Consider the following 11,457-nt stretch of genomic DNA (forward strand, 5'->3'; position numbering starts at 1 on the left):
TAAAACAATTCTAGAATTCTCCCATCATCAATGAGCGGTTCATTAGGGGCCCATTGACATGACAGACAGACAGACAGACAGACAGACAGACAGACAGACAGACAGAGAGAGAGAGGTCCCCTGGGAAACCTGCCAAGGAGAGCCCTATAAACAGACGCTTTTCCCCCTCTGAAATAGAACAGTGCTCCACTGTGACCATGTGCCAGTGCTGGGGAGGGAGTTGCCCTTGGCCGTGCATGTATCTTTGTATCGTTGAGGGCGTGCAGTGATCGCCCTGTATTTGACATCAGCTTTAAATGGCCACATCAGCAGACAGTTAATCAGTTAGATAAAGAAGAGCATGCCAACTGGGGCTTATATATAAAGGGAGGCCAACGGGCATTCTCAGTCCTGCCACAGTCCTACCACAGTCCTACCATAGCCATGGCATTCAATGGTACCTGGAAAGTTGAACGCAACGAGAACTATGACAAGTTCATGGAGCAGATGGGTGAGTCGGTGTGTGTGTGTGTGTGTGTGTGTGCATGTGCACAATGTGTATGTGTGTGTATGTGTGTGTGTATATATGTGTTTTATGAAAGGTGATGTTGTACATCTTAATGAGGGATGCTATTTCCAACGTGGCTTGGTATGATCAGCACCTACGCTACTGTCAGACTTATATCATGTCATCCTATATAAAGCAAGTGTTGTTATTGTTATGACAGTGTGGGTTTGGAGACGTGTGCCGCTTCGGAGGTAATCTTTGATCCTGTGGCTTGTTTGAGTGTAATGTGAGTTACCAGTTAGAGGCAGCACAGCTACAATAATAACTCTTGGCCGTTGCCATTTTAAAAGCTTGTCAACAAACACAAGCTTTTTTTGGGATTGGGGCATAATGGAAAAAACTACAGTGATGCAGGCACACCATTTCCAGACAGTATATTTAGTTAGTATGAATAAATGGGCAAATTTGACCTTGGACCTAATTGATAACAGTTACCTACCTAAGTAAATAAAACATGTTTAGTTGCCCAAATGGGGGGCTTGAACATTTACATATCTATCCAGCCATTACACCAAGAGATTCAGACCCACCCCTCATATACAACACTCATCTATTGCATTTTCCAACAGGCATCAATGTGATGAAGAGGAAGTTGGCTGAACATGACAACCTGAAGGTTATCATCGAGCAGACAGGAGACAAGTTCCACATCAAGGAATCCAGCACCTTCCGTACCAAAGACATCGACTTCACCCTGGGCGTCCAGTTTGACTATGCACTGGCCGACGGCACCGAAGTCTCAGTACGTTTCAACCCTTTCAACCTACACTTATTTTAGTAGGCCATTGTACACAGTATCCAACAGACAGCTGTAGAGATTGAAGTCTAAACAAAGTCATAAAGCCTTCATAAAACGTAAATCCTTCAAATCACTTCTGCTTTGTGTCATTGATTACCTGTTGTCATGCTTTGAAAAAAAGTGACATCATGCTGATGATGGAATTGGAAGAGTTTAACTTTTACAACAGTTAATACGATGTCAGCCTTCTGAAGTCTGGCAGTGACCTATGCATGATTGTACACTGTAAACGTTTTGGGGGGATTTAGTCCATACAGGGATTTAGTCCATACAGGGTAACCCATTAGAATAAGCAGCCTCAATGTTTGCAGCCATAGGTTAAAAAAAATCCAACATAGATAAAGTCCATGGAGCAGGACTTAAAATTGGGAAATTGTTGAGCTGACATGGAATACTCCATTAACCCAATGATTTCTGCTCAATATGAGTTTAAATATTGAAGTTTTACTTTTGCAACACAAATAGCGGCGTTGATCACACAGGAGACCCGTAACTTAAAATACTGCATTGGTTTGACATACAAGTATCATTAACATATTTCCCAGTGTGCCTTTCTGCAAGTTTATTTTGGTCAATTTACTTGTCAGGGACCAGTTTACACTACCAGTCAAAAGTTTGGACAATAGTGAAGACATCAAAACTATGAAATAACACATATGGAATCATGTAGTAACTAAAAAAGAGTTAAACAAATCAAAATATACACTGCTCAAAAAAATAAAGGGAACACTTAAACAACACAATGTAACTCCAAGTCAATCACACTTCTGTGAAATCAAACTGTCCACTTCGGAAGCAACACTGATTGACAATAAATTTCACATGCTGTTGTGCAAATGGAATAGACAACAGGTGGAAATTATAGGAAATTAGCAAGACACCCCCAATAAAGGACTGGTTTTGCAGGTGGTGACCACAGACCACTTCTCAGTTCCTATGCTTCCTGGCTGATGTTTTGGTCACTTTTGAATGCTGGCGGTGCTTTCACTCTAGTGGTAGCATGAGACAAGTCTACAACCCACACAAGTGGCTCAGGTAGTGCAGCTCATCCAGGATGGCAGATCAATGCGAGCTGTGGCAAGAAGGTTTGCTGTGTCTGTCAGCGTAGTGTCCAGAGCATTGAGGCGCTACCAGGAGACAGGCCAGTACATCAGGAGACATGGAGGAGGCCGTAGGAGGGCAACAACCCAGCAGCAGGACCGCTACCTCCGCCTTTGTGCAAGGAGGAGCAGGAGGAGCACTGCCAGAGCCCTGCAAAATGACCTCCAGCAGGCCACAAATGTGCATGTGTCTGCTCAAATGGTCAGAAACAGACTCCATGAGGGTGGTATGAGGGCCCGACGTCCACAGGTGGGGGTTGTGCTTACAGCCCAACACCGTGCAGGATGTTTGGCATTTGCCAGAGAACACCAAGATTGGCAAATTCGCCACTGGTGCCCTGTGCTCTTCACAGATGAAAGCAGGTTCACACTGAGCACATGTGACAGACGTGACAGAGTCTGGAGACGCCGTGGAGAACGTTCTGCTGCCTGCAACATCCTCCAGCATGACCGGTTTGGCGGTGGGTCAGTCATGGTGTGGGGTGGCATTTCTTTGGGGGGCCGCACAGCCCTCCATGTGCTCGCCAGAGGTAGCCTGCCATTAGGTACCGAGATGAGATCCTCAGACCCCTTGTGAGACCATATGCTGGTGCGGTTGGCCCTGGGTTCCTCCTAATGCAAAACAATGCTAGACCTCATGTGGCTGGAGTGTGTCAGCAGTTCCTGCAAGAGGAAGGCATTGATGCTATGGACTGGCCCGCCCGTTCCCCAGACCTGAATCCAATTGAGCACATCTGGGACATCATGTCTCACTCCATCCACCAACGCCACGTTGCACGACTGTCCAGGAGTTGGCGGATGCTTTAGTCCAGGTCTGGGAGGAGATCCCTCAGGAGACCATCCGCCACCTCATCAGGAGCATGCCCAGGCGTTGTAGGGAGGTCATACAGGCACATGGAGGCCACACACACTACTGAGCCTCATTTGGACTTGTTTTAAGGACATTACATCAAAGTTGGATCAGCCTGTAGTGTGGTTTTCCACTTTAATTTTGAGGGTGACTCCAAATCCAGACCTCCATGGGTTGATACATTTGATTTCCATTGATAATTTTTGTGTGATTTTGTTGTCAGCACATTCAACTATGTAAAGAAAAAAGTATTTAATAAGATTATTTCATTCATTCAGATCTAGGATGTGTTGTTTAAGTGTTCCCTTTATTTTTTTGAGCAGTGTATTTTATATTTAAGAATCTTCAAATAGCCACCCTTTGCCTTGATGACAGCTTTGCACACTCTTGGCATTCTCTCAACCAGCTTCACCTGGAATGCTTTTCCAACAGTCTTGAAGGAGTTCCCACATATGTTGAGCACTTGTAGGCTGCTTTTCCTTCACTCTGCGGTCCGACTCATCCCAAACCATCTCAATTGGGTTGAGGCCAGGTCATCAGCACTCCATCACTCTCCTTCTTGGTAAAATAGCCCAGCCTGGAGGTGTGTTGGGTCATTGTCCTGTTGAAAAACAAATGATAGTCCCACTAAGCCCTAACCACATGGGATGGCGTATCGCTGTAGAATGCTGTGGTAGCCATGCTGGTTAAGTATGCCTTGAATTCGAAAAAAATCACAGACAGTGTCACCACCTAAGCGTCCCCACACAATAACACCTCCTCCTCCATGCTTTACGGTGGGAAATACACATGCGGAGATCATCCATTCACCCACACCACGTCTCACAAATCTTCAATTTGGACTCCAGACCAAAGGACAAATTTCCACCGGTCTAATGTCCATTGCTCGCGTTTCTTGGCCCAAGCAGGTCTCTTCTTCTTATTGGTGTCCTTTAGTAGTCGTTTCTTTGCAGCAATTCGACCATGAAGGCCTGATTCACACAGTCCCCTCTGAAGAGTTCATGTTGAGATGTGTTTGTTACTTGAACTCTGTGAAGCATTTATTTGGGCTGCAATTTCTGAGGCTGGTAACTCTAATGAACTTATCCTCTACAGTAAAGGTAACTCTGGTCCTCCATTCCTGTCACGGTCCTCATGAGAGCCAGTTTCATCATAGCGCTTGATGGTTTTTGCGACTGCATTTGAAGAAACGTTCAAAGCTATTGAAATGTTCCATATTGACTGACCTGTCTTAAAGTGACCTGTCTTAAAGTAATGATGGACTGTCGTTTCTCTTTGCTTATTTGAGCTGTTCTGTAAGGGTTGGTGTGAGGTGTGACCCAGGTGCAGTGCAGGATAGACAGTAGGCAGTAGGCAGAGATGGTGAAATTTTACTGGTGGTCCCGAAGCGAGGATACAAAATAACGGACTTAACATGATAAAAGAAAGGAGGAGCAAATAAGTCTCCAAAAACAGGCTGACTGCCAAAATACGAAATAGTAACTACGACTGAAATAATAAAGAAACAGGGAGAACACTTCTCGAGTACCTGTACATACTTCTCCGATCAGACACTGATTAGTACTGCTGAGCATAGAGAAACTAGCAGAGAAAACTGAGCAAGGGAACACAGGGAACTGAGGGCATAAATACACAGGTGAACAGGTAGACACAAGTGACACCAATAGGATCATGATTAGAATCAGAATGTCCCTCAAGGGCACCCAGGACCGCTCCTCCGGCCCATAACCCACCCGGTCCACCGAACCGGGGGGACAGCTTCCTGGACACCGCGTGGAGAGTCACACCCTCTGTCCCGGGCAAAAAACTGGGGCCGGGCGATGCCTGCGGTTGGCCTGATGTTGACACCTGACCGAGGTCCGCTTAAGCGCTGCCCGTACCTGCCTCCCGGTGTTTGCGACAGCGACTGATGTGGGCATTGACCAACGGGACCGCCGGGGGTCGTCCCTCTCCACCAGGTCCACGGGGTCGAACTGCCGGGAGAGCGCGTTAGGCTTGGTGTTCTTCGACCCCGGACGGTATGAGATCGTGAACCGGAACCTGGTGAAGAACAACGCCCACCTGGCCTGGCGCGAGTTGAGCCTCTTGGCCCCCTGAATGTAGGCTAAGTTTTTGTGGTCAGTCCATACGACGAATGGATGGGTGGCCCCCTCTAGCCAATGCCTCCACTCCCCCAGGGCGAGCTTGACCGCTAGCAGCTCATGGTTCCCCACGTCAAAATTCCTCTCCGCCGGAGACAGCCGACGGGAGAAAAATGCGCAGGGGTGAGTCTTACCGTCCGTGAGGAACCGCTGGGACAGGATTGCTCCCACCGCAACGTCTGAAGCATCCACCTCCATAATGAACGGACGGATCAGGGTGCCCTGGGACCGGGGCCGATGTAAAGCGCTGCTTAATGCTTCCGGGGTCCAGGCGAAGGAGTGCATGCACATCTGGGTGAGGGCTGTCAGGGGAGAGGCTAGGGAGCTAAAATTGCGAATAAATCACCTATAAAAATTAGCGAACCCTAAAAACCGTTGTAGTTGCTTGAGGGAGGAGGGCTGGGGCCAATCCAGTACCGCGCTGACCTTGGCTGGGTCCATCTGTAGGTCACCCTGGGTGACGATGAACCCCAGGAAGGAGACTGGCTCCTTGTGGAGCACGCACTTCTCCGCCTTGTCCTGGAGCACGTCATTGACCAACGCGTGGAACACCACAGGCACGTTGGCTAGACCGAACGGCATGACTTGGTACTCGTAATGCCCACTGGGTGTGTTAAAAGCCGTCTTCGACTCATCCCCCTCCCGAATCCTCACCAGGTTGTAGGCATTTCGTAAGTCCAGCTTGGTGAAGACCCGGGCTCCCTGCAACGACTCGAATGCCATCATCATCAGGGGGAGTGGGTAGCGGTTCTTAACCGTGATGTCGTTGAGCCCACAATCCTTTTTCCCCACGAAGAAGAAGCCCGCGCCCGCGGGTGAGGTGGAGGGGCAGATGTGACCCTCGACGAGTGCCTCGTTGATATACTCCCTCATGGCCAGCGTCTCCGGCCGGGACAAGGACAACAATCGCTCTCGTGTGGGCATGGCGCCCGGCAGGAGATCGAAAGCCCAGTCTTATGGTCTGTGAGGAGGTAGGCCCTTGGCACGCCTCTTACTAAACACCTCCCCCAGATCCCAATACTCCCAGGGAACGCCTGCCAGGTCTGGGCCGGTGACAGAGTCTGTAGCCGCCGTCCTCCCGGTGGCAACCACCGCTTGGGCGGTAGGCGGTTCGGAGTGCGGGACCTGGGGAAGAGGTGAGGACTGGTAGGTGGTTTGGGACGGTGGTTTGGGCTGATGAGTGGTCGGTGGAGACCGGAACAGGACGCGGGCGGAGCCTCCCTCCAGGATGAGCCGCCCCATGGACCAGTCTATCCGGGGTTTGTGGGCGACCAGCCAGGGATGCCCGAGGATGAGGGGACACTCCGGAGAGTGGATATGCTCCTATAGCCTTCTGCCACCCTGACACGCACGGGGACAGTGCAACGGGTGATGAAGCCCGACCCCAACGGCCGGCCGTCCAGGCCCATGACCGGAACCGGCTCGGAGTGGCAGAGTAACGGAACGCTCCACCCTTGGGCCAGCCCCACGTCCATCAGGTTTCCCGCGGCCCCAGAATCTACCAGTGCATGCAGCCGACGCGCATCGCGGGCCCACTGAACCCTGACGGGGAGAAAAGTCTGGGAGTCTATGGAGTTGGGGTTTCGGTTCCGGCTCGCTAGCACCCCTCCCGATACTAGCGAGGCCCTCCTGTTTCCCAGCTTCCCCCGGGCATGAGTCGCAGTGGTGACCTGCCTGGCCGCAGTACAGACAACGTCCCTGGCGCAGACGCCGCTGCCTCTCCATCCTGGACAAGCCTTGCATCATCCCTCTCTCGTGCGCCTTCTCACGACGCCGTCATACATCTCCGGAGGTGGTAGGTGGGGTTCCCGCGATGTCGCAGGCGAGACAGGAGACGCCACTGCCTCAGCTTCCGCTTTAAGAAGGCACACCTGTTTATTGAAATGCATTCTAGGTGACTACCTCATGAAGCTGGTTGAGAGAATGCCAAGAGTGTGCAAAGCTGTCATCAAGGCAAAGGGTGGCTATTTGAAGAATCTCAAATATAAAATATATTTTGATTTGTTTAACACTTTTTTGGTTACTACATGATTCCATATGTGTTAATTCATAGTTTTGATGTCTTCACTATTATTCTACAATGTAGAAAATAGTAAAAATAAAGAAAAACCCTGGAATGAGTAGGTGTGTCCAAACTTTTGACTGGTACTGTATATATTGGTTGTATCAGTTAATGTTTGGCTAACCATTTCTTTATAAGCTCATATTTGGCTAACCATTTGCTTGAATCAACCTATGCCCTAGGTATGTCTTGTCACTCAAACGTATGTCTAATCCATGCATTGATAACAATGGGTGATTTGAGCATATATAATCTCTACGAGCGACATACATTACAGTCACCGTTAACCCTATCTGTCCCACAGGGTGCCTGGGAGATGGAGGGAGACGTGTTGAAGGGTAGATTCACCAGGAAAGACAACAGCAAGGTGCTGACCACCACTCGGGCCCTGGTGGGAGGAGAGCTAGTGCAGGTCAGTGTGGAAACATTCTGCATAATCCAGTCTTGTTGACTGTGAGCATGAATCAAATCAAATAAGCCATTTTAAAATAATCTCAATGGTTACAATCTGAAATGTTATAAATGCTAATGCAGATTTTTATTTTTTTTACATAAATGCAGATAAATGTTTAGAACATCTATATACCCCACCTAGATAGTATATTAATGCTTATGAATGAAAACTTTGTCCTGCTGAAACGTTCCCAATATTATTGTTATAACTGCATAAGCATTGTAATCAGAAGTGAGAGGCATTCACATGGTAGTCTCTAGTGTACTCACTGTGCCGGTGTTTATATTTAAATGAAAACGTCAACCTTTTTACATGGATTAAGGACTCTCTTCTCCAACAGAGCTACAACTACGACGGGGTGGATGCCAAGAGGATTTTCAAGAAGGCTTAAAGGGATTCATGGCGAAATTCTATCTCACAAATCATTGTAATGATCATCATAACATTATGTTTTGTCTAACCTTGAGAATATGTGGCAAGACTTTGGCTCAGGTGCCAAATGTAAAGTATAAGTCAACATTTGCAGTGCCTTCCCCTCATTCTCTAAACCCACATACCTCCAAGAATTCCTTACTTTTATTGTCCTGCATAAAAACAAATCAGGATTCTGCCTCTACTGCTATTCATTCTAATTAGACTGGTTTGGTTTTCTACCTAACCAATATGGCTGCCATTTTCAGCCCATTGTGGAACTTTTGAGGGTTTATGACATAGCCCCTCTAGTCATTTTATAGAATTTACATGGTGTGGACCACCGAGACCTTCCAAATATTCATAAAGCAAGGAACGTCATTGTTGGCTGATCTTCTTCCAGAGTGACTACAATCTTTGAACAATCAAGATAAAACTCGCCACTGAAATCCCAAAAAAGAGAGAACTGTCATATTTGGTGTACATTTTACTGCTCTCCTTTTATACTCAACATTTTGATAATTGGTCATGCAAAATAAAAAATAAAAAAATACTTTCATGTTCCAGTGAATTGTATATGCCTGCGTGATTTGAAAACGTCACTGTGAGATTTGTTATTACATTTTACTTGAAGCCTCCATCATTAGCCGATGTAAAACTGTCACGAATATGTCATAGCACGATACAAGCTGTTATTTAGCTCAGGAGTCAATTGTCATGAACTGACATAATCTGTCACGACAATTTTATGTAATCGTCTACTCTATACCGTTGTTATGACAACACTATGTAGGCCTTCGTGTGAAGTGTTTTGACAAAAATCATTAGGAGATTTCTGGTAACACAGATAAAAAAAATAACAGACTGATTGCTCAAAACACCCCTGAAAAGACAATCCAAGACAGTGAGAAGAGGCTAAAAGATGTCGGAGACATAAAATATGCTTCTCCAGAACATTGAGTGTTACTTTAAAAGGGGCAATCTGCAGTTGCTACATCCATTTTTTGACTTATAAATGAATGATATATAACTTCTAAATGCCTCATGAGCTTAGTTCAAATGTCTAACCCCATCAGAACCTGTCTATGAATTTGAGAGTGGTTACATTTCTCCAGGATCTTCCCTCAGCTTTTTTACATAAAACTGAGGTGAGGTGACCACTTTCAACTGCGGATTGCCCCTTTAAAATCTACACCTTTAATAGTCTTTAACATTCTAACATTCTATTGTGTTGCTAGATAATAATAATAAGCTCAGCTTCCTACATGGTTATCTACAGTGGCTTCAGAAAGTATTCACACTCCTTGACTTTTTTTGTTGCGTTACAGCCTTTTATTTAAAATTGATTAAATTGAGATTGGCCTACACACAATACCCCATGATGTCAAAGTGGAACTATGTTTTTTAAAATTAATTTAAAATGAAAAGCTGAAATGTCTGGAGTCATTAAGTGTTCAACGCCTTTGTTATGACAAGCCTGAATAAGTTCAGTAAAACAAGTCACATAATAAATTGCATGGACAAAAATAGTGGTTAAAGTGATTTTTAAATGACTACCTCATCTCTGTACCCCACACAATTATAAAAGGTCCCTCAGTCGAGCAGTGAATTTCAAACACAGTTTCAACCACAAAGACCAGGGGAGGTTTTCCAATGCCTCGCAAAGAAGGGCACGTATTGGTAGATTGCTAAACATTTTTAAAAATCTGACGTTGAATATCCCTTTGAGAGAATGGTAAAGTTCTTAATTACATTTTGGATGGTGTATCAATACACCCAGTCACTACAAAGTTATAGGCGTCCTTCCTAACTCAGCTGCCGGAAAGGAAGGAAACTGCTCAGGGATTTCACCATGAGCCCAATGTTGACTTTAAAACAGTTACAGAGTTTAATGGCTGTGATAGGAGAAAACTGAGGATGGGATCAACAACATTGTAACGGAATAGAGCTAAGCAGAGGTAAATCCTAGAGGAAAACCTGGTTCAGTCTGCTATCCAACAGACACTGGGAGACAAATTCACCTTTCAGTAGGAGAATAACCTAAAACAAAAGGCCAAATATACATTGGAGTTGCTTACCAAGACAACATTAAATGTTTCTAAGTTGCTTAATTAGAGTTTTGATTTAAATCCGTTTGAAAATCTATGGCAAGACTTGAAAATGGCTGTCTAGCAATGATCAACAACCAACTTGACAGAGCTTGAAGAATTGTTTAAAGAATAATGTGCAAATATTGTACAATCCAGGTGTGCAAAGCTCTTATAGACTTACCCAGAAAGACTCACAGCTGTAATTGCTGCCAAAGGTGATTCTAATTAAGTGATAGAAACTGTTGTTTGTATCCTCCAAACACCGGCTTGGAGGGCATTATCACTTTATACAACGGGTTGCCAACATATTCAAATAATGATTTACATATTTTCATAAAAAATGTTATTTGGATGAATTTATTCATACTATTTCATCCTTCCACAAGATATAGACCCGACACAAATCTAGGGATGCAACCCAAGCCGGCTCGTCGTTCGTTCTATTGGTCAGTTGCCAGGTACGCGACCCAGTCGTTAAGTATTTTTGTTCTGTAACTATGGACGCGACCCAGTTTTTCATTCTAGATGTTCTATTGCCATACTGGCTGGCAACGTTCTTATCCCTTGCTTGCTAGCGAGCCAACTACGACTAACTTACAGTCATGTCAAACAGTGTAGCCAGAAAACAACAAAGTAGCTGAATTTGCATTTGTTTAAGCTGTTTTCTAGTGACGTTTATTTGGATACATCCATAACAATGAGCTATTGACGCTCGATTTCGCCTGGCATAGAAAATGTGCTCACTCGTCAGGACACGTCGAGAGGAGCTAGCCAACAACACAGCTACAGTAACACAATCACTTCAAACTGAAGCTGGAATGACAGCAAACTAGCTGCACTTCGTTTCATTTTACCTGTTTTCTATTGATATTTCTTTGTATGTATCCATAAAAATGATGCTGATTCATGATTTCGAAAAGCTGCCTGCTGGTCTGTCTCATCCCGACTCCCAACACATTCATTACTATGCGACAGCTGGAGATCGAATTTTAATATTGAAACA

The 11,457-nt window shown here is 45.6% G+C and overlaps 1 protein-coding gene across 1 annotated transcript; it reads left to right on the forward strand.

The window, feature by feature from the left end:
- Positions 1 to 328: 328 nt before the first annotated feature.
- On the forward strand, positions 329 to 8,896 carry LOC311131682 (fatty acid-binding protein, intestinal-like). The gene is made up of 4 exons (XM_084164792.1): positions 329 to 490; positions 1,117 to 1,289; positions 7,804 to 7,911; positions 8,294 to 8,896. Exons 1-4 carry the CDS (start codon positions 424 to 426, stop codon positions 8,342 to 8,344), a joined length of 399 nt encoding a protein of 132 aa, XP_084020918.1. The 5' UTR covers positions 329 to 423; the 3' UTR covers positions 8,345 to 8,896.
- The last annotated feature ends 2,561 nt before the right edge of the window (positions 8,897 to 11,457 follow it).

The sequence above is a fragment of the Coregonus lavaretus genome (assembly GCF_964263955.1).
Source record: "Coregonus lavaretus genome assembly, chromosome: 7".
In the NCBI taxonomy this organism is placed as follows: domain Eukaryota; kingdom Metazoa; phylum Chordata; class Actinopteri; order Salmoniformes; family Salmonidae; genus Coregonus; species Coregonus lavaretus.